Below are 26,918 nucleotides of genomic sequence, written 5' to 3'. Positions count from 1 at the left end.
TTTCCTTGTCACGACTGCTCGCTGCTTTTATCAACCAAACTGCAACTGTCACAGTATAGCTGTCAGTCAACGAGATGCGGGGTTGTGCCAAGTCAAATGTACACATATGCTATCAGGTCCAATCTGCTGCTGGCAGTTTGGTCTCAGTGAGATGAAACAGCTGTGTACTCTCATCTGTAATCTCTCCAGATGAGCACGACCACCCTGCAAAGGTTTGCTTCATTTTTTAATTTACCTTTTCAGTTGCCACGATTTATTATTCCTTCCTCCTCCTTAGTCAAACTTTGTCATTTGAGAGTCTCATTCTCCTGTCTTATAACTTGCTTCACATTTGTAATGTTCAGTCAGTAACCTTGCTCCTTCCCCCTTTTCCTGTGAGTGACTAAGGCGCAGTGACAGAGGCGAGTTGGCGGCAGACAGTTGAAAAGCCTTCTGTGTTTCTACAAAGGAGTTTTATGTGTCAGTGCTGAATTCATGATGTTGTTAAGAATTTGTCCTTTTCCTGTCCTACAATGCTAACATACAATTTTCAGTAAATATTCAGAGGTCCTCTAATAATAGACATTAATAATGGAGAAAACTGGCTGAAGAGAATCACTTGAGAGAAAAAAGAAAAAAGAAGTTAAAAAAAACAGCCTGGAAGACGTGCATGCTGACAAGTCAATGAAACATAACAAAAAGGAATACAATAGTCAGAATAAAGAGGCATCAAACCCAGTAATTGCTGGTAAATAACACTCTTTCCAAAATGTGGCTTTTGTCAGGAAAGTGATAGGAATTGTTCAACCAAAGCATTGTGAGATATTTTTATATTTGAGATAATTATTATGTCATGGCAAATGTATGTTAGACATCACTAAATGTGCTAAGATTCCAATGTTACAATTATGGCGGCTTTCATTCATTGTGTTTAAACTTTTCAAGCTGTCCAAGGAAACTGTAGAGGACTCTGTGAGCGTCAGCAGTGGGAATGTGGTTTACACCTCAGTTGAGCAGAGATTATTTAACTGACCACCAACCAGCTAGTAATTGCTTTGCTTATTAAGTTTCAAACTCACAATACCTTTAATTTCAAATGCAGTTCCATATTCTGCCTCTCCCCACAATATGTAATAGAGTAATTGCCCGCTCTACATTTGTGTATGGCAGTATATTTTTGCAGCTGACAAGTCCCCAAGGGTGCATAATTATTTCTCAGTTTTGTTCAGTTCCTTCATAGCACTTTATCATGTAGTGCAAAACACTCCCACCCCCTTTGCAGAACTCTGATTAGACTCTTGCTGAGCTTCAAGCCTCTAGTTCTTTTGCATGTTTCTGTAAGCATTATGTTTGAACAGAAATACCATATCGTCAGTAATTGCAGCTATTTGTTTTAGATGTATTGCATAGCAGCTTTGGAAAAAATCTATCGGTGATATGCTGTCAAGGGAGGAAAACTCGTGTGTGAGTTGTTACAATAATAGTATCATAAAAGACAACACATTGGCGTGATACCCTGCATAAAGTGGACTGAATTCCTTAAAGTTGTAGGAGTAGAAGTATGCAGTGATTGCAATGACTGCTGACAGCTTCCACTGTAGTTTACATTTCACAAAGGGTGTTATTCCAAATCTCCATGGACTGAAGGAAGCTGTTTCCTCCTGTTCTCTTACCCTCGCCGTTTTATTCAATTTGAGACTCGGATGACAGTGATTTATCTGTGGTATGTCACGAGTAGTGAATGTTTTCACCTCAGGCATCATAAGCGCCTTTACATGGTGCCTCTAACGGCAACTATATGCTATATGCTCTCGGAAAAACTGACTGTACGGATGCCAAAAAGGGAAAGACTAGCATCGATCTAGAAACAGAGAATAAGAAGTTTTCATATAAGAAGTTAGGGTCTTTATTGGTAATTTCCCTTCTTTTTAACAGGTGTCTTGGTGGTGATTTGCAAAGTTATCTTTCCATTAAGTGCATAGCGCGGTTTAAAGAGGAATAGATATAGGCTCACTGAGGATTCAAAGCTTCAAATCTACACCTTGCTTCCAAAATGTGAATATTTCTTCAGAAATCTGTTACATCATAGATATTACACCCATAGTTTTCAATGGTACGTGTATTCTCAGCAGATGCAGGAAATGCCTTCCAGGTTTTTCCTGCCATTTCATTCAGAGCTGTCTCCGAAGCATGACGCCTCCGTATCCTGCTGTCTCTACTCTTTTCTTTGTTTCTGTTTGGCAGAAAAGCACTAGCTTGTTGCAGATTATTCCTCATACAAATCATGGGAAACTGGCTTCTGTTGTATATAGGAGAACAAACAGAATAATACTGTAGATTACAGATGTTACAATACCCTACAGTTTTATTGGGTTTGGACCAAGAAGCAGGGCCCAGAATTTGAAAGTTCAGTTTTAATTATGGTTAGAAAGAGGCAAAAGTTAATACCAGACAAGGCAAAGGGTAAAAGGTCCTTGAGGGCTGAAACTGGGCAGGTAATGGCTGGACCACTAAGTCAAAAGCACATATATCAAAGATCTAGCTGACAGTGAATAGGAATGGGCAGCTATATATACGGTAAGAGTAATGGGGAAGTGGGAACGGGTGCACAAGTGGGTGGAGGAGGTCAGGTAATGGAAAATAGTGAGACCACAGAGAGAGGGAGAGTTAATATGTGGCAAGAGAAGAGAGTATATATGAAATGCAGATCGAGAATCAGATTGAAGTTGTGAAAAGGGTGGTGTATAATCACAGAGAAATTAAAAAGTTAGTATTTTCATAATTATTTATTTCCAGTTGGACGATGATTTAACATGCTGCTCCAAATATTAATGTGAAACATCATTCTCATGTTTGTCTCCTTTGAGTAGTAGATCAATTTTACTGAGAGCAATGGTCATATATTATGTAACTCTTCACTGTGTTTTTGTTTTTTTACAGACTTTGCGAGGGCTGTTGCAGCACGGCCCATATCATATGCAGCAGTATTACGAATGAAACCAGACAGCTCGTCAGTGCTCAACTCGCGCAGCAGACCTCGACAACACCACAGTGGTGGGCTGGGCGCTCCTGACTGGCCTGCTTTCCCCAGTCACCCTCTGTCAGCCCTGAGTCTGCTCGGCTCTCAGGAGGACTACAGGAGTGAAGGTAAAACTAATGGTGCAGTCAGACCTACAGTTTGTTTGCTCTTGTCCGAACCAAAATGGAGAAGTTATGCTTTTGATTTGTTAAATGTCACATTCGCACACCCTTAAACGAACTGTACGTGCGAGTCCAATAACCTCACAAATAGCTCATTAATAGCAAGTTCTTCGCCAGCATAGATTTCGTTTGCAGCTTTAGTCAAGGATAATGGACATTTGTGTACACTGTGGCATTGTGTACCCGCTGTTGTGTTCATTAGTTAAAATGGCACTAGGCAGGTTTTTTTTGTGTTTTTGCTTTAACATGTCATATATAAGTAAATGTTGATTGCACAATGTAATGGCTGAAAACACTAGTGGCATTTACATTGGTTCCTTATAAACCTTGCCTTCACTATGCAATTTTGTCTGCTACCCGGTACGAAATCTCCCTGGAACAGATCTTGCTATCTCAAGTGTCAGCGTCTGCCTCCTTCTGCCAAAAGAGCTTTGCATTTTTGTGTCATTTCCAGTCATTAGTCGTGGATTACAAGCTCACTTCTCAGTCTGGCTTTATGTGAACAGAAGGACCCACATGGGTCCAGATGACATTGTTCCCACCTGCCAAAAAAACCCAAGCTAAAAGGGTGAACACTCCAGAGTTTGAATCAACCTCTCCATACATGATTGGTGTGAATGCACTCTACTATCTGTGCTACAGTCTGCCATATCTGGTCACACTTTATGTGTGAAGGCTTCCTGCCTGTTAAGATTTGGTGTGGAAATGAATCTCACCTATCCATCATAACTGCATGGTCTGCAGTGACCAAGGTTACGCCCTTTGTGAAATTGAAGTGGGATCATGGCAATATCCAGCGCTCTCTGTGTTCCTGTCAGTATGGAAGCTATAAGATGTGATGGATATCTTTGTCAAAAGGGAAGATTTAATATCCCAAACACAGCATGGAAACACACTGTCATAAATCTGCATGGGTCACTTCCTGACTTACAGCATGAATAATTCCATATAATATCACAGTGATGCTTTAATATATGATTAATCTTATCATGCTTGTTGCATCTAGAGTGCTTAATTAATGGAAATCTGAAGTAGCTGTTGAATTGGCACAAGGATAGCAAGCACTGGCAGAAACAAGTGAGTCACATTAAAAATGGGCAGAAAAAACACAACAACAATCTCTTTTTTTGTTGTTTTCTTTCTGTTTGTTTCCCCTATTTCCTCCTCAGCACTACTCTGCCTGTCTTTTTAACTTTTTGACAGCATTATCACTATGTAGCCATAAAAAGACTTACATCTCTATAACCAAGGTTAGAGTAATGCCTCTCCATTGTCAGTGGTGACAAGAGCATTATACTATTGCACTGGATTGATGTTCAGTGGATGAAATGGATGCCAAAAAGTAATGCACCTCTCATGGCTTAAAGGGGATATTGCTTTTTTGGCTCTGTGACTGACAGATGGCCGTGGCACTTGAAGTTGAGTGATTTAAACAACTTCGATGTGTATGTGTTTGTATTTTCCACACACATGCACACACTCACAGAGAGAGCGAGAGAGAGAACATATGTGCCTCCAACTCTGTATTCAAATGGTCACAATGGGGATACAGCTCTAGTTATGAAACAATAATTAAGCAACTAGGTGTTAGAAAAGAGAAAATCATATTGAACTTTTTCAGTTCCATTCATATAAAAGTCTGGACTCCAACTGCATTGTCCAACTGTTTCAGCCACAGTAAATTACCAGTGGAATTAATGTAGTTATGCTTCACTTGTGCTTCATTTATTAAACAGTTGGACGTCTAGTTGTAATCCATGGTTAGTTAGTTTAAGCTGTACAGAAAGAGTAACCTTTTTATGGCGCTCTGCAGCATACTATATGAGGTTTATTTATTGAGATCACGTTCAAATCTAAACCAGAACTACAGCAGGAAGGAAGAAAAAAATGTGTTGTTTTGGTTTTGTGCTCCATCACACCGGATTTAAAATGAAGCAATAACTTTGAGGTTAAAGTGCCAACTTTCTGCTTCAGTATTTAAGAGTGTTTACATCCACATGAGATTAAGATTGTGGGAATTGTGACCAATTTCATACACCATCACCTGTTTTTCGAGGACAATGAATTAATGAGAATCATAAACATAAACTGAAAGTCCTCATATTTAATGACACAGAATTTTTCATGACAGCCTGTGACTCGCAAACATCAGTAGACACAGTATGTTCATTTGCCCCCTCATTCAAAGTCAGTACCAGAAAAACAAAAGCTTAAGGGGTAGAGAGGCTTGTGTTAGAAAGGTCATCTGTTCAAAATCTGGGTGGGTAAAAGTAAAAGGCAAGGCTTTCTTCTGCCTCGTTACCACTACTGAGGTGCCTTTGAGCAAGGCCCTTAACCCCAACCAGTTTAGCAGAACTGCTCAGTGGCAGGCAGATCAGACTGTGATTGTGCTGAGCAGTAAATGTGAAAGTGATCGGGGCATTCCTGGAAAAAGAGGACGCTGCTCGGTGTCATGTCTTATTTGAAATATAAGCAGTTGTATCATGATCTGCCCAGGTGGGCAGGTGAGGCACGCTGGTGTTGCTGGATGCTTGTCAGGATGGACAGACAGGGGGCCGTGTGAATAAACATAGATCTAGGGCCATTTTTTAGCACTACCCTGCAAGCACTAGATTGCTTTGTTTTATATGCACAGCAAGGTTCACAACTTAATATTGATTCATTTTCCCCCACTGATTAAGATATTATTTCAAAAGATTTTTATTTCCCTGTGGAGCAGTAAATTGCTTACACAGGGTTGGTGAGATTTTGCATACCCTGAGAATAAAAGCAATGATTCCTTTTCTGTCATCAGATCATTTCTAAATAGTGAGAGGTACTCCAGACCTGCATTGTTCTATTACTCATGTACCAGATCAAATATACTGCCACCTTAGCATAAATGAGTTTCAGCTGTTGTAGTGTCACATATAATGTCAAAGAGCACATCACTAACTATTAGTTTATTTAGGTTTACTTCCTTCATGAATCCATCGTCTCATAGAGAAGCAATTCTTCTGAACACAAGATTCAGCTCGCTTTTGTAGTCTGATGCTATGCACAGAGAAAACCCTGTGCAATAAGCACATCCTTTCTGTGTTAACAGAAGCCTGGATCAAAGAGCAGAGCACTAGTCTAAAGGAACAGAAGAGAAGTGCAACAAGGGACCGTCATATAGAAAGTACTGCATCAGCAAGCATGTCGATATGCGGGCTCATTTGTGCCGAGGAGAGTTCAAATCTTACATGAGAACCACTTTAATTGGGTTTACACCTACGCATATATTTCAAATGACAAATGCTATTTCAAAATTTTACATAAAAACATTTGTAGTCAAAAAAAAAAAAAAAAACTCCTTAGTGCAAAATATTAAATCATATCTCAGTCTTACTTTTTAAATCTATTCTATTGCAAAAACACACATCTCGCTGTGTACCACTGGAAACTTAATAATGAATTAGGCAGTAAGGAAATCCTGTTCTTCTTCTCTCAAAATTTATTAGAAAGTATTTTATTTGGTTATTTAGCCTGAATTGCCTTGTGTAATCTCAACTGTGTGATTGTAAAACATCTTTGAAGGGTGGCCTATATTTATACATCTGACAATGATGTTTAAATATTAATATTAATGTAGCAGACTGACTGATGTTGTCAGTGACTTCTTCTTGGCAGTGGTATGATTTATCTTTGTCAAATCACTGAGGTTAAAGCCTGTTTTGTAAGGAGGCTCTGATACTAAAGGGCCAGCACATCTCTGCTTGTTATGATGGTGGTTATTACCAGTTCTGCACACTACATATATATATAGTATATAGTATATACATATATATATTGCACTTGACAGCCATTTGTTCCTTGTGCCTCAAATGATGCTCTAAATATCAAATTTCTATGCTTTTGGGATACCTGCTCTATGCCATGACATGCCTGTGATGTGGCTACAACCCTGACGGTCATCTTCCAGTATATAGCAGTTGTATGCAAAAATGAATGCTTTATTTGCCCATTGGTTAATTGATGAATAGAGTTCTGAACTTGAATTATAGTCTCAACAGGTGAGCAGTGAGTATAAGCAAAAGAGCCAAAGAATTTTAATTTTACATGATACATGTGCAGCTAAACAAAAAGAAATAAAAAGTCTTTGTGTTGTGACATGTTCATTTAAAAATAAGCTCTTGTTGTCATAAGATAAAAATGCCTGTTTTATTACACACATTTTTACATTACATTTGAATTGATACAATAATAATGTTAAAGAGAAGAGCTACTTTTAACATAAAGTTTTTTCTATCCTTGTAATTTTACTTTCAAAAATAGAGGGCTGCCACAGATTATTAAGGGAGGATAGTAAACAAAGCTGAAGGACTGACAGAAAGAGGAAAGATCTTATTGCTGTAACATTTCTTCCCTGACATATAAAAATGTCTATTTTCTGTGGCAGAGGAGTGAAAATTATTCCGTTAAAGGTCAGAAATCGATCAATGAGAAGAAATGATAAATAGTATGTTGGTACAAATGTACTAACAATAGATTACAAATGTTATCACTCACCTTACATGGTTGTGTACCGGTACAATATTAAAAAAAAAGCTTATTTTTCACCATATGAATCACATCCAAACAGGCTAACAGTATGATCATGTCTTAAGACGTTCTTTTTTCTCCGTTAGATATAGCAGGATTACTAGAATGCCTTCTGATCAGTTATAATCTATAATCAATCGTAACTGTGTAAACACCAACAGTTGTCTGCTGAAGAATACCATACTAGTCATTGTTTCAGTGTAAAGTGTTGTTTCCAAGTCCATCACACAGTGGAGACGCTGATGTGTTGTTTATCGTACAAGCTGCTAGGAAATATTCTGTACTTGCACTAACCAAACTGGGGAAATAGAAAAAGTAATTGAATGTTAAAACTGAGTGGCACTCATGTTGTGATAATTGCAATTACCCTCATCTTTATCTCTGTCTCTCTCTCTATCTTTTTATTTTCATTCATTTGTTTATTTTCCTAGAAGCTGAAGAGTTTGGGCCTGTTTTTATCCAGGAACCAGACGATGTTATTTTTCCTTTGGACTCTGATGAAAAGAAAGTGGTGATGCGCTGTGAAGCACGGGGGAATCCACCGCCCACGTACAGGTGTGACACATATTCGTCTGTCTTCTAATTGCAGTCCTGCTTTCACAGCTCATTAGCTTGTCCTTCATCACAAATTTATTGCTATCTCCTGTTCTCCTTGTGTTTTTCAGTTGGTACATCAATCGGACAGAAGTAGACGCAGATGCAGATTATCGCTACAGCTTACTGGATGGAAACTTAATTATTTCCAATGCAAGTGAGATCGCTGACTATGGGAAGTACCAGTGTAAAGCACAGAACAGCTTCGGGACCGTCCTAAGCCGAGATGCTCTTTTACAGTTTGCATGTGAGTACCCCTTTTATTTATTCATTCAAACATCTTTACAATTCTTGACATATTCTATACAGCAGCTATAAATGCCTGAGAGGGGAAAAGACATGCACTTTAGCCTTATGGGGGTGAAGAACACGCTTCTCGTATGATGCAAATAATTAGCTTCAAGCTCTCTGTCTCTCTGAGTCAAAATAAACCAGGTTGGTTCCAGGGGTAAATAAACACTACGCTGTCTTACAGTAAGGTTTCTTTAGTTCCCACTGGCTCCATCTGATACTGTTGAGTTGCACTGCTAACAAGGTGTGTGCCCTCAAATGCCATGTCTCAGTGGTAAATGAGAGCAAAAAGCACATTTCTTCCCCCAGTAATCCCCTGGACTAACTCCAAAACATCATCACAGGCTGCTGTGCTCTGAGGGGAATGCATTGTTGGTTTTCTCTACAGTTTCCTGGGGAGCAATGACCATAATAGCCTTTTTGGCATGTCTACAGGGAGATTACCGGCCTCACTCTCCGAGCTGTTGCTAGAAAGTATAGTTCATGTGTTTTTACGGGGACTTACAGTTGTTACAGGAATTGTTTAGGAAACAAATGGATAGATTAGCCTGAAACCATGTAGACGAAATAAAGAGATGAAGTTCTGTTTCATAAAAGCACTATCTTCTGCAGGGCCAACAGAAGCCAAAGTTTTGTTTTGAAGAAGAAGACCTGTCCTAAATTAAATATAAGCCAGACTGCACTGGCAGGCATACTTGCCCAGATGGTTAAAGCACAGAAAAAAGTGCTGCTAGTTTCTAAGGGACAGAAGCTGCACCTCAACATGTCCCCTCATCAGTCGTCTAACCCTGTCCAGATCGTTTCCCTCCCCCTCTCTCCACGAGTGTCAAATGAGTATGTGAAAAAAAAGAGCTTCTTTTTTTTTTGTTGTTGTTGTTCTGAAAAATTGAACTTGCCTGCGATTGAGCAATGTAACATGTAGGCACACATTTATTAGTCTAACCTTCAAGCTGAGACATGGGCTGCTATTTTTAGTTTTGCATAAATACTGTGCATATGTCACATGCTATGGAACGTTCTAATACAGATACTGCTGACGTGATTAAAACTCACAACTCTAAAGAGTGGCATCATATTGGAAAGTATAACCATGTAACATTTGTTTTTTGGGGGTTTTTTGCAGCTGTTATTAATTCGGCTCATTTAAAGCATTTTAGAGGGTATTAAAGCCTAAGCAGCGGTCATGCATGGGGTCGTGTTAGGTTGACTGATGTGTCAGCTGAGGTGATGGCCACTTGTTTTTTACGCATCAGCTTCACCCAAGCCACCTTTTCACAAATGGGATTTTCACGTTCCAATAACAGACAGATCAGCGAGTGTGCTGCTGTTTGAGGTGTGACAACTTCTCTGTATTGAAGCAAAAATAGCTCAAATAAATTCTATCATTGTTATTTAACTCTTCTTGCCAAACCACAGCTTTTCTTTGCAGTACAGTACAGTAGCATATTTTCTGTGGCCTCGGGGTAGAGGTGGGGGTGGGGTAGAGGTGCAGCTTGGACTCACTGCCCTAAAAACATCACTCATTGAATAAACATGTGTGTCTATCTCACTTGTACTGTTGAGTCAGCTACAAATCCCACATCTCGCCAACTGTTGATGTGGTGCGATGTGAGGGACTCGTCAGAAACGTCCATGTGGGAGAGTTAATGATGTGCACATAGAAACAGTGAAATAAACACTGAAACAATGATTTATTGTGTTTGTGGATATAGTTTTCATAAGAAGAAGAAGGGAGAAGAAGTTCTTGTGTATTTTTTAAAGATCATGCTTATTATGCAAACTGCCTTAGTTGGATTGTTTCGTAGATAACCTTAGATGTCGCAGCCTGTAATCAGAAAACCTGTTTCATCAATTTCATCCCATGACCAAATTAAAATGTACTTTTATCCACGGCCATTTATCGTATGAAGTGACACAACTGTGTCGTTTCTACAGCTTTATGCAGTACAAATATTCAACAGCATAAATGTGCAGCAGTCTCGTATTCAGCCATACACATTTCTTAAAATGTGACCCTTCAAAAGGCGAGCCTCGGAAACAAAGAGAGGTGCCCTGCAGCACGCATTTGGATGCAGAACCTCCTCTCTCTCTCTCTCAGCATAACAAATGGTGGGTATTTATCACTCGCCGTGGAGCTCAACTTTTTCTTCTCTTTTCACGTTGGCACATTTTCATGCAATGACACAGTCGGCGAGTCCTTTTAACTAGTTCGGATACACATGAGTAATTCTCTACCACACAAGCTGAGTGTTTTAAAGAAGTAATTACATGCTCGTATGTGCTGTTAATGCTTGAAATGAATGGTCAACTTAATTCTCTCGTGTTACACAATCAGTGCACGTTAACACATCACAGCCACACTCAACAGGCTCCTTGTAAATCTGTTTTTTTGTTTTTTGTTTTTCTCCAGTAATTGTTGTTATTCTCTCATAATTGTTATTCTCCCAGTTACAAACTACCTGCGATAATTTCAAGCAGACCACACTAAATCCATAAATGAATTTTGCGTGGTCTGGCAAAGAGGGTATTTAAGTGACTGTGCAGCCCTCCACTGTACCCTTCGGCCCAGAGGGTTGTTAAGTCAAGCTGGCGGACTGAACACAGCTCCCTTTCATGCAGGGAATCAGGGATGAGGTAGAGTGGACCAGCCTGAGTGCATGAGGAAAGGTTCAGTCAAGGCTCTCTATATTTTATCCACTGGTCGTGTGCTCTGCACCAAAGATGTTTCAGTAGCTTTTTTCTCTCTTTGTTTTGAAATTCTGAGCTGCTGAACTCACACTCGGGCTGTTTTTCAGCCGTGACTTTGAAGGCAGCAGGCAGAAAGGAGGCTTCTGATCTTTCTCCCCAAAGAGTTCTCTTCTCTCTGCAGACGTGAGTCTGGCTGAGGCTCAGGTATCGAGCCACTCCGAGCAGTACAGTAGTAATGAAATTAACGGCGGGCTTTGAATGGAGCGTTGGAAGACCCACACGCACGCCTCGTTCTGAAATGCTCTGCAAATCTGAAATGATCAGTTGTTAATGCCCATTAATTGAATTCATGCTGATCTTGATGCAACTAATTTGCATCAATCACGAGCCCCTGTGCTTGCTGCAAAATTACATTTACATTTCCAGAATTTGAATATTTATATGGACATATGTTGCCTTGTAATTTTTAAGCATGCTTTAATGACGTACAGCTTTTACATTATTAAAAAGTCATCAATATTGATACACTTACGTAACTGTAGTTTGAAAGGGAAACGATAGGTCAGTAAGACCTTCATTTGAACCTCAACTTCTGCTCCCATAACACATGACTGCTCATGTCACTGATGTCTGATTTCTGAACTGGCTGGAACATCCACTCGGTCTTGATTTGTTTCTGTTATATTTACATATGAAGTGATCATTGCTGTGGTGCGTCTGTATGGCATTTCTCTCTGTGCAATCAAACAGTACTTTGGGTTTATGTAGGTGGCTCTTTGGCTTTTTTTCCCTCCCTCTTTCAGCTGTAGTGGTTATTACTGCAGACCATGACTTATTTATTCTAAACAACCAGCATTGCTGTCATCTGGAATATAAAATGTATAATTTCTGGTATGCCTGGAGATGTTTCTCAAGAAAGCTTCAGCAGCTGCACATGGAAACCGTTGATCAGTAGTCTGTAGTCATTGTGTTCTGTATTCACTTATTTACTAATTTCAATTTAATTTCAAAAATCTTTCTAGCCTGCCGTGTCTGTTTGCTCTGTTTGCATAAATTATGATTTATGTTTGAATTCAAAAGGAAACAGAAGTTGGTTGCAGCTACACTTACGAGGACGACAGTGGTGGAGTGGTGACAGCTGCTTTTTGAATCAATAGTGAACGTGGTGACAATCAGTGGCTCTTCATCCCTGTACGCTGGTGGCATGTTGTTAGCACAAATAAATCAATGCTATGTGCACACAGCAAACGGGCCAGGATGATGAGATGCAGTTTCACTAGCATAGAGGTCCAAGACAGCTACAATGAAAAAGTGGCAAGCACATCACAAAACGAACAAGCCAGCAGCCCCCAACTGAATGAAGGAAATACAGAAATGATGTGCGGGAAATTGATTTAAGGCAAAAGTTTCAATCATGCTAATTCTGTAGAAGAGAGGAGAAGGCCGACACTCATCTGCGTTTCAGAAATGTTTTTGTTTTGTTGTTCCAAGTTGTGCGCTGCCAAGAGCTGATGAACAGTCGGACCTGCTTTGTTTTAAGCACAGAAGTGGTCAGCAGTGAAGATTGATTTGTGCTGCGGATTGAATGCTTGTAAATCCAGGTTGTATGGCAGACTATTCTCTTGACTGATTCTGCTGAAAAAGAGCAGCATAGCACATGAAATATTTACCTGCTCCTCTATTCTTTTTTGACGTATTTCAGTTTCTTAAATATTTACCATAGTCTTGCCAGTTTTTAAATGGTTCAATAAGTCTTTTGTTTTGTACATTTGTGTACATTTATCTTTTATCTTTTTTTGCTTTGAACTAAAATGTTTTAAATTACTTATGTGTCCAATACAGAAAAGGAAATGCAACTCTCTGATGGGGAGAAAAAGGAAAAAACCACTGATGTTTTGAAAAATAAAGAAGCACACTTTGACAGGAAATATACTTTGCGCTACATTTTAAGATGAAGGCCATGAACTACGGCCATTATTGCATGTGCCAGAAAATTAGATGACATTCAGGATTCATAAGTCACTTTGAGGCACAATTATACAGGGTAATGGTAAACGCTGCCCCTCAAAGCGATGAAGTGAAAGTGGTGGAGACACAGAGACCCGCCCTGGGTCAGCCGCCTGTCGCTTGATCCCAACACTTTGGCATCACTTCAGTTAGAAACTAAGCAGGCAGTTATTTCACTTCCACAGAAAACCAGCGTGGTGAAAGCAAAAAGTGCCTCATATGTACATTCAAAAAGTTGTCAATACAGAAGGAAAATGTAATATATCAGGGCTGATTTAAAAACAAACAGCATGCATGTTATAAATAACACAACATGAGTTACAGGTTGTGCCGAAAAGAGCTGTTTTCAGTACAGCAGTATGCAAATGAAATCATGGAGATTGCCCACCTCTACCACAGACCCACAGTTAATGGTGGCTCTTTTAAGATAGATAGATAGATAGATATACTTTATTGATCTCAGGCTGGGCAATTACAGTGCAGCGGCAGCATTACACACAACAAGCTATGCAAAATATGTTAAAAATAGTAACATGCAAAGCAATATAAAAAGTGTATATACAGCAAATAAGCAGTGTGATGTTGTTCAAAATAAAGTAGAAAGTAAGGTGCAAACCGTAATGATTATCTTTGTCAAACCTTAACCAAGTACTTGTATTTGCATAAACTCAGCCACCACTCAACAGGAAAGTAGAAGGTTGAGAAGCCACAAACAGAATCACGTTTTTCTTTTCGTGCTGTTCCAGATCTCGGTGTTTTCAGTGGGAAGACCAGAGGTGGGGTTTCTGTGCGAGAAGGCCAAGGTGTGGTACTCATGTGCAGCCCTCCTCCTCATTCCCCAGGTAAGAGTTAAGTTGTAAAATGTAGTCACAGACTGCTTTTGGGATTGTCAATAAACTCATCAAAATTCATCACAGTTCCTATGACAACAAGTGATGTTATTACTGTGCCCATCATTCATTTATTTATTTTACTGCGTTGTATTTTGATGGTTAAGTCTCTCTACCCGTCTGTTCTCCTGTCCATCCATCCATGCTGTTCAAATGATGTGACAAGTTATGGAGCACAGCTTCTCCGATATCAAATTTACTGGATCATTAGAAATGAAAAGAAATGTTACACTGCCAATTACCTCACATAGGCTGAGCATAGACGCTGCTCTTTAATGGCATATCTCGAATATCCCTCTCTGCAGTTGTTCTCTAATGTAAGCTCTTATGTGAGCCATGAATCATCCAGGCTTTCTGTTTGCATCAGCTCTGTCGTACCACTGCACTGCACCCATGGGAATGTTTGCTTCCTTTTCTGGATGCCATTTCGAATGATGTGGTATCAAACAGGGAGTCAGGGACAGAATAGCTGATTTGAGAAAAAAAAAAAAAAAAAAAGCAATTAATGATTAACTGTGCTTAATGATTGACAGATGAAAGTGTATTGCAGATGATAAAATCTGCATCAGTCACAGCACACGAGTGCAGAGCTGTTGCACCAGGTTTATGTCATTTCCACGCTGCATTAACAGGTCAAACCAATGTGCATACATGCTTTTATTTTTCCAGGGGTGCAGTTTAAAGGTTAAAAGTGTGATTGACATTAAAAATTAGAATCAAACACTGGTGTGAGCTCTGTATATTGGAAATAGTGATTTTCTGTCATCTGAGGTTTGTTACAGACTTGCTGCTGTAAGCTGTAAAACTGGCCCAGGTCTCAGCTGTGCTGACATACTGTAAGGCCCTCGTGATGCATTGCTTCCCTTAGATTCAGTTGATTGTTGAGTTGAGACACAATATGTTATAAAATTTTCAATCAACTGTTAAAAGTGCATTTCAAAACAATGCAATTTAAGTTGGATATCATCAAACATCAAAAATCTGCTGTGGTGAAACACTTGTTTTTTTTTTTTTTTTCCTACAAGATGTGACAGAGGCTGTCAAATGAGCTTTTATGAAGCAAGGACAGTAAGCAAATAAAAGATATGAAAGAGCAGACCTACAAAGTAACACTTAGAGCACTTAAAGCGACACTGCTGTCCAAGCTTCTGGAAGGTCTTCTATTCTCTTTCTGTTTCTGGAAATGTGAAGATGGCAGGACAGCCTCGAAAGGCTGCTGAACCCTTATTTTGATGCTTATTTTTCATGTTTGCAGATTATGCTCAAATACACAACACAGGGAAGATTATAATTTATATCTCCAACGTTGCTGACATGAAATGAAAAATGATCTCCAACGAGTAAAAAAACGTAGAAACAGTCATAAAATGTGCTGGTGTGATGAATGCCTTTGTGAGTCAGAGCGTGTCACAATTGAAAAACAGATTGCGTAGGGAGTGTTAAACAATGTTTGGGTTAAACTGGTTGTGGTGGGATTCAAAGACATTAAAATGCCACTTAAATTAGATAGGACTCAAGGCTGAAAATAATTTGGAATCACCGAGATGTGAAAAGTTTTTTTTATTTTCCATTTCATGGCTTTGAGCACTTCTGATCAGTTTTTATGTGTCCTTAGTGAATGGTGTTTTGCCTTTATGGAGCTCAAGTGTTAAAATAAAACCTGAACTCTGCTGTCTTTCATACTAAGATGTTGTAGCAAAGATCATTGTCAAATCAGTAATATATATATGTTGAGTATTAAGCACAGTTTGTACTTTTGAAAGTACCTTCTGCTGTATATATAAGTGCTGTAGCTCACAGTCTGGATTACAGCCACATGGTCCATTTCCACTTCCCTCCTTTTGTCAAATAGTGACCTCAGCAGATGAAGCAAACGATGCTGACTTTGCAAACCAAAGTGTTACCTTTTTACAGTCACTAACTTTGGGCTCCCGTTGAGTGTTGAAATCTCTCAGCTCTGAACATCTTTGAAACAGCAGTTATTCATTATTTACCAAGATGACACTGATGATAGTCAAAACAAAAATATATCCAGCCTTTTTTCTCCAGAACAGACAGATTAGGGATGCAGGATCAAAGAGTTGTGAAATCCTCTCAGGCAACATTGAATAGACTCATTTGTCCCTGAGTTTGACAGTCATCTTCTTCAGTCTAATGATGGATGTGGCTGTGTAGAACAATGCACTACAGACGCAAAGCAAACAGCATGCTGTCGGAGTGGTTTTTATGCTCATCATATTGCATCCATCTGGCCAACCATCCATCCATCCATCCATCCATCCATACACCCATCTATTTTATTGCCCACCTATTCCTGTTCCAGGGTCACTTTGCCAACTGTCTGTGGCTCTTTTTCACTTTTTTGGCTTTTCCCTGCGAACCTCCATCTTTTGTTCTAAGCAAATGTGTAATCTTCCTTTTTGAACAATTTAATTTGTATATCAGCATGCATTGTAAAGAATGCTAAACACAGAAGCACATCCTATACTGTGGCACACTGTTATTCATGAATAAAATTAAAGAGATTCAACCTAGATGCAAATGGCTTCATAATCTTTCGAAGATTATTAGCTGTACAGTCAGAAAACAAAACCCGGTTCTCTGCACACAAACAACTCATTGGAATCAGTCCACCCTGGATTCTCAATTATCATATGTCTGTTTTACCTTTCTGATGGCATCACTAATTAATTAAAATAACCTTGCTGCAAATAACAGGCTCATTAAGGCCCTGTTTAATTGTCTTTTTTTTTTCTTTAGGCGCCTCACTATTGTTTTTCCACGGGTTTATATAAAGTAGCACTCATTTTATGCTGATGAGTAAGCTGATCCCTTGTTGCTCTACAAATCCCATACTCATTATTTCTTTAAATTATTATCGCTTCATAGGTATTGAGCAGTGATTAACAAGTGGTGGCGTTATCAATGTTGTGCCAAGTTGTTAGTGGGTTATTATTTTCTCAATAGTTTGTACAGTATTCTAAGAGTAGGATGTGACTGTAGAGCGAAGCAACCTTCAGCTCGTCCGATCCAGATGGGAAGTTTTGCTGTGCTGCTTTGATGCAGTGTGACCAGAGGAACATTTTTGTTCTATAAACTGCTTTGCCTCAAGCTCATTTAGAAAACTTCATATACTATTCTGGATGTGGAAGTGTCTTTAAAACCTATTGCCTTTCTACTCGGACAGACATAAGGCTGTTATTTATGGCATAAAAGAAGACACTGATATTAAAGAAAGTTTCAGAGTTTTTTAGGATGACTAGATATATATATACTTTTAATGCACAGGGCACAAAGATAGGTGCTGCATTGTATCCTAATGTCTATGTTCTCCACTCACTCTTCTAGAGATCATCTACAGCTGGGTGTTTAACGAGTTCCCTTCATTTGTCGCCGAGGACAGTCGACGCTTCATCTCCCAAGACACGGGAAACCTGTACATCTCGAAGGTGCAGCCCCCCGACGTAGGAAGCTACATCTGTCATGTGAAGAACACGGTGACAAATGTACGGGTTCTGAGCCCTCCAACACCTTTAACGCTGAAAACCGACGGTGAGGCTCTCAGGTTTATGCCACATCTCACAAATGATAGGCCCTGATTTTTATGAATGCCCCTGGCAGACAAATCTAATGGATTTCACTTGATAAACCACACAGAAAGTATTGCAGAAACCTCTCTCTGTCCATTTGAAAGTGTGAAAATGTTGTGAAAGCTTTTATTATTTTTTTTTACATTACAGCGCTTCCTCTCGTTGAACTTGTTTTGTTCAGTGGAAAATCTAAAAACATATTTCATTTTCTGCGGGTGGATTTTATTACATTATAATGCATTAAGAGAAAACTTTTGTGATCAGATAGGTTAATAAACGTCGGGTGGTCTTATGCATTCCACTGAGCTCTCATGTTATTGGAATTCATACACACTGTAAATAGATAGTGAGCAATGCTTTAACATTAGTGTTGGGAGCCTTCTTCACTCACAATGTGCTTTGGTTAAACTAGCCATCAGGGAAATCATTTTGCAGCATAAAATTAACTGAATCAATGGCCCTTGCTGTGGATGGGATTTCGCTCTTTTATACTAGCCTCTCAGGAGCCATGCTGTGGAGCTGTTTGTTGGATTCAGGTGTGGATTTCACCTACAGGCTTTTTACATCTGACTACACAGAGAAACGTCCATCACTTCACACAAGTGCCTGTCATTGTCAAGGTTTCAAAGGGCCACTGAGATTACATCCCCAATGAAGCTGTGAAAAGGGCCTCTGTGCCTCAGAACCAGGCTTGTTCCAGTTTTGTGTTGCCACACAGATTTACCTCTTAAGGATTACATCCCTTCCAGCAAGATCCCTACGCTATATTTACATAACCTTGTATGAAAGGGCCCTCAGAGACACGCAATACTGTAATACTTAGCACATAATAACCATGCTGAATTGGCTTTTATTGCTCATCAACTAAAAGATGCACAATAGTCACAGGGTTCATGTAGTCAGTCTGCTATCAGTGTTTTAATATGGCTAATGTCACTTATTTCAACAAGAGGAATGAACTTTGCAGCACCCATATCGAGATGTGTGGCTATGACATGTGGGCTGAAGGACAGCACTGTCACCTGCAGCACAATATGGCCAAATCAAATCTCTACAGCTGTAGCTCCGTTTTGCCAAAGAATGTCTTGGCATCTTCTGCTCTGCAAATCTCGTGATGGTCTGCAGCCTTCTATGTTGTGAATTTGGGTCTAAAATGCCCAAAATTGCATTGGCACATCTCACAGCAGGCAACCAAATGTTCCGGTGCTGCGCACACCTCTCAGTCATTGGAATTTGACCAATCAGATGCAATCTGTGCCTCAGTAAAAGTCAGTGATTATTACATAATACACAATACACAGTTAAAGATGTGTGTGCGAGTCGCCACTGTCAGCTCCAACCATGAGTCTCTTAATCAAAACAAGCATCTGGGCTCCATTATACCCTGTGGGAAGCCATTGATCGTCATTTGCGATCCACCTTGAGCTGAGTTGGGCTAAGCACTCAGCTCTGGACTAATGGACTGTTTTTAAACAGACACAGTTCATCAGTTCATCTCAAAAACACACTCCATTTTATTTATGTTTGCTTTAAAGAGAAATAAGTGTGGATGGCAGCAACTTTGAATTGTCTGCTTTTGTTTATAATGATATGTGGCTCACTTTTACATAAGCTATCTTAAAGGGCAAATCATTATAAAATTGCCATTATTTCTATGGCAGTTGTTCATTAGTTACTATTAATTCAGCAGAAAGCATCAGTGAAAACAAACTGAAATGATTTTTAAACTGGCAGGTCAGTTCAAATCCCCCATCGTGAACATCGTGTGCATTTTTGTATAGTTTCTTTTTAAAAAAGCATAAATATTCCCGTATTTTTTACTCAACGTATTTGCAACTTTATTCTGCTATCTTTGTGCTGCTGTGATAATGAGAATGTTTCTAGTGCAGGACTAATAAAGGCCCATCTTATCTTATCTTAGGTAATACAGGCAGTGACGTACTAAAGCTGAGTTTGAAGATTTGTGTATAGCTTTAAATAATTAACATCTATAGTTAAAACTCTTCCATTACTCCATGTTTATACTGTTTATGCTGTCAAACACACAGGGATTTCACCATTGTTTTTACTGACAGGTAAGTGGTAAAACTTCCCGTTGGACTGGGGTACTGGTGGTGTTATCATTATTATGAGACATTTCTCTCTCTGCGCTGACAGTAATATTAGTCAAATATAATGTTCATAGGCACAAGTCATCTCTTTACTGGCATGTTTTCTGTACTACACTGTAAATTGTTATGGCAGACCTAAGACCCACAGCCATGGTTGATGTGAGTGTGATGTTTTTAAATTAAACCAACAAAGCAGAATGAATATGGTCATTCTGTTATCAAGAGAGCAAAAACTTATACAAAAACAGATACATTAATGCACGACAGTTATGGTAAAAAAAAGAAAAAGAAAAAAGTTGAAAGATGTGGATTTAATTAGAACATGTAGCACTTGTAAGAGTAACATTTTCATTACCTTCATGTTAAATTACTGCCTTTTCTTATTAAAAAAAAAATAAATCAATAATTAAAAACACATTATCAGTGATGGTTTGGTATATTGCAGCATTTTGTGCAATGTTAATCATCGTCCTGTTGTAAGACACGACTGCTTTGCTAATGAGGTGTAGATGGTGGATCAATGCCTTCAGGGCAACTTCTGCAATGAGTGCTGCTGTGACAGTCCAGTTACAATTGGTGAGACCAGTCCAGCTGTCAAGTGCCTGGGATTACAACTAGCTGAGGAAATCTGATGCAATTATTTCACACATATCAAGGATCCATCACATTTGGATTTAAAAGTTCTGATTAATTTTTTTTAAGCAGATCAAAATAATCAGTGCAAACATAAAACCTTCAGGTTATTTATTTATTATAAGTTAGAGATATTTTTTCCTTGTTTGTATCATCTTATTTTCAAAAGTTTTCCTGCTTTAGTGCTTCATAGAGTCACCTTAAAATGTATGAGTTCCTGTAAAATTCAGGACAGGCATCGTACTATGAAATTGGCTCACAAAAGAATAAAGTACAACAGAAAAATGTAATTTCATTTGATTAATAAATAAAACTGGAACATAAAATATAAACCCAGTCTCACTACAAATGAGGACTGGTAATGTTTTAGCACACCAAACTAAGACATTATTTCTTTCAGTTCGATCAAGTCTAGCCACTGAGACTGAATATGATATTGAATATACTATGGCATGAGCCAATGAAATATTGCAAATTCATTATATGTGAAGTGCTGCTTTGGAGCCATAAATGTTGAGAATGAGATTGAAATTGAAAAGTTCTTTGGAACAAATATCATAAAACTCCTTTTCCATTCACAGTCGGACACAATTCAATAACCCCACTCCTTCTTTGCAGTATTCATTTTATCACATAAAAAGTGTCAGGTACACGTAGGAGGTGTAATTATGGTTTCTCAAATGTCATGCCGGTCATTTGTCTTACTGATCATGTACGTTACAGTGCAGCACTGCACATGGCCTGATATGTTTTGGTGTGAATTCAGGCGGGTGGTGGGGAAGGTTAACAGTGTGTCCATCAGAAGTGCTCACATGGCATTACTGTGTGTGTGTGTTGCGTTCACCTGTAAAGGGTAAAACGCTCATGTAATATTCATTTCGCAAACTCTCATTTAATTAGGTAGATAATGATAATTAGATCTCAGCTGAAGGTGTTTTATTTTGTTCCTCCAAATGTGGTCAATGCCAGCTGACATATCATTTTGGTAAATGGATATAAATGGCTGCCTTAACATACAGCAGAATAAAGAAAGAAAACGTGTCCTCTGGCCATGACTTAGATTGGAGGTGTTAGTCATAGTGGCACTTAGCAAGACTGATAACACGTTATCACTTGTGTCCTTCGCAGTGTGTTTGTGGAATTGAAAAGTGGATTACTAATTCTTGAGGATAATACACTGCTTTTCCCTGTTGTCATTTGTTGGTGTGTCATCTTAAGGGTCTGTTTTTGTGATGTCGTGGCCTTTGAGCTTTTCTGTTCCTGTTTCTGCAAAACCTCTCCCTGGGATGCATTTTCCAGCTCAACTTTCATTGCACAAAAATATTAAAAATGTGTAAAAATATATTATGCCATGTATAATTCTGTATGTACTTTATTGCAATATGCTACTCTGTTCTCTGCGATCAAAAATACAATAAATCAGTCGCTCTGTTTTTGATCCAAACCAGCCATCAACCCTGTTAATAAACAGTGTATAAAGTAGAGGGGGATAGTTGAAAGCTGTGTCAGATGCTGTGCATAATGTGCAGTCCCACACCTGCACACTGTGCAGTTCAATGTACCATGTGTATTTTGAGAGGTAGAAATCCTCTGGAAATTTTGATTTGCTGCTTCATGTTTTTTTTTTCTCTTTGGTTGTTGCTTACATAATCATAAAAACAGGTATTGGGGCAATGGGAGTGAGAATCCCTATTATTTTTATATCACTGTACCCAGTCATTGCGTAAAACACTGCAAGAAAAGATGAGGATGATGGGAATTGGGGGGTAAGTAGCTGTTTCAATCTCCTTGGTCCTAATGTCTGCTATTCCTCTTTCTTAATCTCTTCCAGGTGTCATGGGTGAATACGAGCCTAAAATAGAGGTGCATTTCCCCACATCTGTTCTGGCTGCAAAGGGAGTGACCGTGAGGCTGGAATGCTTTGCACTGGGGAAGTAAGTAAACAAGGACATATTGCACAAATATAGGAAGTTGTTTATTACAGCAGTGTTGTATTAATCACCAAGCACAGTAAACTACAAGCTATCATTGCTCTGTTCCTGAGAGATCCTTTGGCTAATACTCCGTTTTGTTTTTCTCTCCTATTTAAATTGCATTATTCCATTACCTGAATGGGAATGGGAAGGCATGTCTTGTCTTCAGGCAGGATGTTAAGTGAGTGTAGAGAAGTGCAGCATCGTTGTTCTGCTGTTAGATGGCATGTTAGTGCATGGGGGGAAGACTGAATAGGGAATTCAGCCCCAGGGACCCATGTGTTCTCATAATTGAGAGCTCTAATGTATCTGTGTTTCCTGGGTGCTTTCAGTGTCGGTTATGAATGTAGAAAGCCAAGGTTATGTCGATGAAAGAAATGAAATTGGTAATAGTTGTCTGCCAGGAGGGAAAACACATACTGTCCGCAGAGACTAAAATCCAAACCACTTACCACAGTTTCTAAAGTTAGCTTCCTGGATTCATCGTTTGCAAAACCATTGCCTTTTTACATAAATTTTTTTTTTTTTTTAATTTTAGCTTTTTTTCTGTTTTTTTTTTTTTTTGGTTTTGTTTTTTTTGCAATGCAATCATGATGAATAAACATTTTTAATTTTAAAAAATTTGAACCTTCAGGTGTAAAACTATTATAAAAGATTTTGAGTCTTTTCTCCAAAGTCAGATCTGAAGTGGTGCAAGTAAAACATAATCTTTTATCATCCCGACTCCATTTTGTTTATAATTATTCAGCATGAATTATTCATTGCTGCCTCCTATCTTAAGTGCAAACATCCTCTAATCTACAGATGACTGAGGACCTCATAATTGTTTACCTTGATTTCAATTAATTATCCACATTATGACAAGTCATTCCCTAAATATATAGACACTGCATTAGAATCTCACACCTCGTACTTTTTCCCATCAAGCTAAGCAGGAGTTTTTGGACGAGTGTAGAGCAGCTAAACAACTTGAGTCCTCGCTCTGTGCTTCCCTCAATGAAGTAATTTGTGCTTGATGGCTTTCAGTCAGATGGTGATCCCAGTGACTTACCCTTTTACGCAGAGATGAATGATTTATCAATGCACCCTATTAAGAAATGCCAGTCTTTATATAGCACTGAAAATGAAGTTAAAATGGGTTTTGTTCTCCTGTTGATCAATATTTATGATGGCACCACTAGCTAAGATGGGACAGGAAAGATCTCTGTGTGTGAATGCCAGAGCTCCTTGATGTGATTGTCTGTTGTGATATTTACCAGTGACAGTATTTTGGAGGCCGCAGTCAAGGGCAAAGAGAACGCACTGCGAAAATGAGAAAGTAAACAATAAATTATCATTCAGCCAGTTGTTATCTTAAATTAAAGTATGAATTGTTTTCATGAAATTATCACAGCCATCTATAGATGATATACCAAAATTAGTTTATTTAAGCAGCCCAAATTCAACTTAAAGTCTGATTTGGAAGGAGCTGTGGAAAGTGCAGTGCTGCTGGCTGCATTCCCTTCAAGTGATACTGGAGTATGAAGTTCATTGTAGTTCAAAAAGCCGCACATATTTGATGGGTTACACATTCTCTCACTCATTTCCACTTAAAATATAATATGTGGCATGCAGCAGATGCTTTCATCCAGATTGCCTTAGAGTACAGGATATGCTTTTTCGTGACAGCGAGGATGTCAAACTCTTGAAACCCTTGTAGTTACTTTCATTGAGTTTTACAGGAGCACAAGGACCACACTGACAGCAGCGACAGAAAGTGCCTCTTTTAAACTCGCAGTTAATGTTTTTGAAAGATAGTTGTTTTAGCTCAGATCGTGTAGGTAAAATGTGGCTTTGAACAGCGGTTGAGACAGCTCAACGCGCTGCACTTTGAGAAAACATGCAAATAGACAAGACACGAGCAAATTAAGAAAACTTCTTTTCAGTTTCAATTTGACAGCACATGCAAAGCGTTTAGGAATCAAGCTGCTAAGACCACAACACAATACATCACGGAGAAGAGCTGCAAATACAGAAGAACACTAGTGCTGAAAATATGGCAAAAAATAGCGTAGAATTTCCTTGAGGGACCAAGAAATTCATAGCTTAACAAATTAGTTGAATAGTGGGATAATACTTAGATCTTATGTCAGCCATTTCTCCCCAATATGTTGATATTAATTTTCAACCTTTATTGTAGAGCCCATCCAGATGAGGGCACAGCGATTGTGTGGAATGCTAATTAAGATGTAATCTACAGAGTTTGCCTATGGGCACACTGTTAATATTGTAACACCTTTCATGAATTGCTGTGTGTAAAATGCACAGGACCAGAGCTTCAAGAGTTCAGGAGTTAATGCCAACAGTTTCGTGGAGTTTTCCACACTCACTGAGTCTATTCCCTCATGTCCATCCTTGTGAACATGTACAGGCTGGGTGCTCATTATTCAGCCTGAGAAATCCTGCCACGGACTCGGGAAGATTCACCCTCATGTTCCAGCCTCTCGAGGTCTCTATACATTTGTTATGTTATCCGGCTAGTCTGAAGTTTAGCTGGAGCAAAGGTCTCTAGCAAAAGTCTCCCTCAGTAACATGTAGCAAAGGGCTTCCTAAGAACTTAATGCTGTATTCATGAGTACTGACTCAATCTCCATGTCTGTTGCTATAGTCTTTGTTTATATAGTTCTTAAACCCCACAGGGGGCATTAAAATGAGAATGTTGAGTACTAACAAATGGATCACCATTAGACCGCAGATGCTGGATTTTTCCTCAGGCCCCCGTATTTGCCCTTAGAAACCAAAATGTGTGGAAAAACATTTGTCATTGATTTTCCATAATATTAAAATGTCTAACTGTCTGCACTGCAGATGGAAAGACACTGAGCTGACTTGTGATTATTTATTTTCTACATTATCTTGCTGGATTGATGTACAACCCTGATTCCAAAAAATGTGGAACCTTTTGTAAAATGTACATGAAAGCAGAATGCAATCATTTGTGTTTACCAGCAGAGCTTTTACAAAGTGCGCCAAAGAATATCTTGCCTTATTCTTTTGTCCCTGTCCCGACTTGTTCAAAACATGCAAAAACATATAAACATATATATATATATATATACTGTATATGTGTATATACATATATAAACATACTGTATGTGAAGCATATAGTCTTTGTACTGTTTTTAAGTGAGAATATAGCCAAAAGGATTTATAATTAATCACATTACATTTTATTTATGTTTTACACAGCATCCCAATTTTGTGGAATATTTTGCAGGGGCAAGGATAAATGAAAATATTATCTGTAGATATATAATCATACATTATCCCATATGTTATAAAAAAGAAACTGATATAATGGTCCACATTTCACATGGAGGTCAAAGACTCTGTTAAATCAGTATTTTTCAAACGTTCAAGCCAATAATTGTTAGTGACAGAATTTCAGTGATGTGAGGAAATCTAAATGCATGCTGCAAGGTAATGAGGGAGGTATTCAAAAGTACAAAAAAAAAAAAATTCTGAACCAACAGAACAAACTACAAAAAATGACACAAAAATGAAAACGGCCAAAGAAAATAACACTTGTTTAATGCAAAACATGCTCTGAATCCTAACTTGAGTCCATTGCACCTCCATGTCCTTGTGAATTTAGAACAGATAAAAAAAGAAAAGAACTCGAGGATGTAACATTTCCGTCTCGGCTAAATGATTGATGGGTTCACTGGAGGTTTGCATGGTGTCACATTTCCGTCTTTCAGACACCTGTCAAATCTGGTTGTCATACAAGAGCACTGCTGATACTGAGCACATAGTAAAACATTGTGTGCCTGCATGCACAAGTCATATGTCATTAGGATCTATAGGGCAATCCATGAATAAACAGGGATGGATGACTTTGCTTGAACACCGATCATAAAAATCTGTCTGGCTGTTATAATAGCTTGATTTCAATATTGTCCCTGTCCCTCGGAAACCCTGGCTCTATTGCGCAGGTCGTTTGGCACAGTGTGGTCAAAAGGTCAGTCATTCACATGTAAATTCTCGTAATGGTGTGTCAACAATCGGTTGTAAATGAAGACCTTCTGTGAGCAGGTCATTGGAGAAAAATGTGAAAATCCCATTTCCAAAAACTCACAGCAATGTAATTAAATTACTTGTTTTTATGACTAATTGTCCAAAATGTAGATAACGTGATCCAGATGAGGCATAGCATAACTGTTCACATGGAATGTAAGGCAGACTCAAAATTAGAAAGTAGAGAGAATCTTGAGAATGAATCTATCAAAGTAAAGCAACAGGATAATTGTCATGATTATTGTTATTATTATTGTTACATATTTATATGTGAGTATATAAACATTTATCTCTCTTATTTGTAATGTTCTTATTTAACAGTTTAGTGAACCGTATCTTTGC

General features: G+C 38.7%; 1 protein-coding gene across 6 annotated transcripts in view; it reads left to right on the top strand.

The window, feature by feature from the left end:
• Positions 1–26,918, top strand: part of cntn5 (contactin 5) — an 89,007-nt gene that overhangs the window by 34,544 nt on the left and 27,545 nt on the right. For all 6 annotated transcript variants that reach the window (XM_046389739.1, XM_046389744.1, XM_046389743.1 and 3 more), the window contains 6 exons: positions 2,920–3,126; positions 8,175–8,298; positions 8,409–8,584; positions 14,070–14,165; positions 17,562–17,765; positions 22,379–22,481. In XM_046389739.1, coding sequence (XP_046245695.1) covers positions 2,920–3,126; positions 8,175–8,298; positions 8,409–8,584; positions 14,070–14,165; positions 17,562–17,765; positions 22,379–22,481 — 910 coding nt within the window. The remainder of the gene's footprint in view (positions 1–2,919; positions 3,127–8,174; positions 8,299–8,408; positions 8,585–14,069; positions 14,166–17,561; positions 17,766–22,378; positions 22,482–26,918) is intronic.

Source organism: Scatophagus argus, chromosome 5 (assembly GCF_020382885.2).
Source record: "Scatophagus argus isolate fScaArg1 chromosome 5, fScaArg1.pri, whole genome shotgun sequence".
Lineage (NCBI taxonomy): Eukaryota > Metazoa > Chordata > Actinopteri > Scatophagidae > Scatophagus > Scatophagus argus.
Note: the sequence above shows the minus strand (reverse complement) of the source record. Positions and strands in the feature narration are given on the sequence as shown.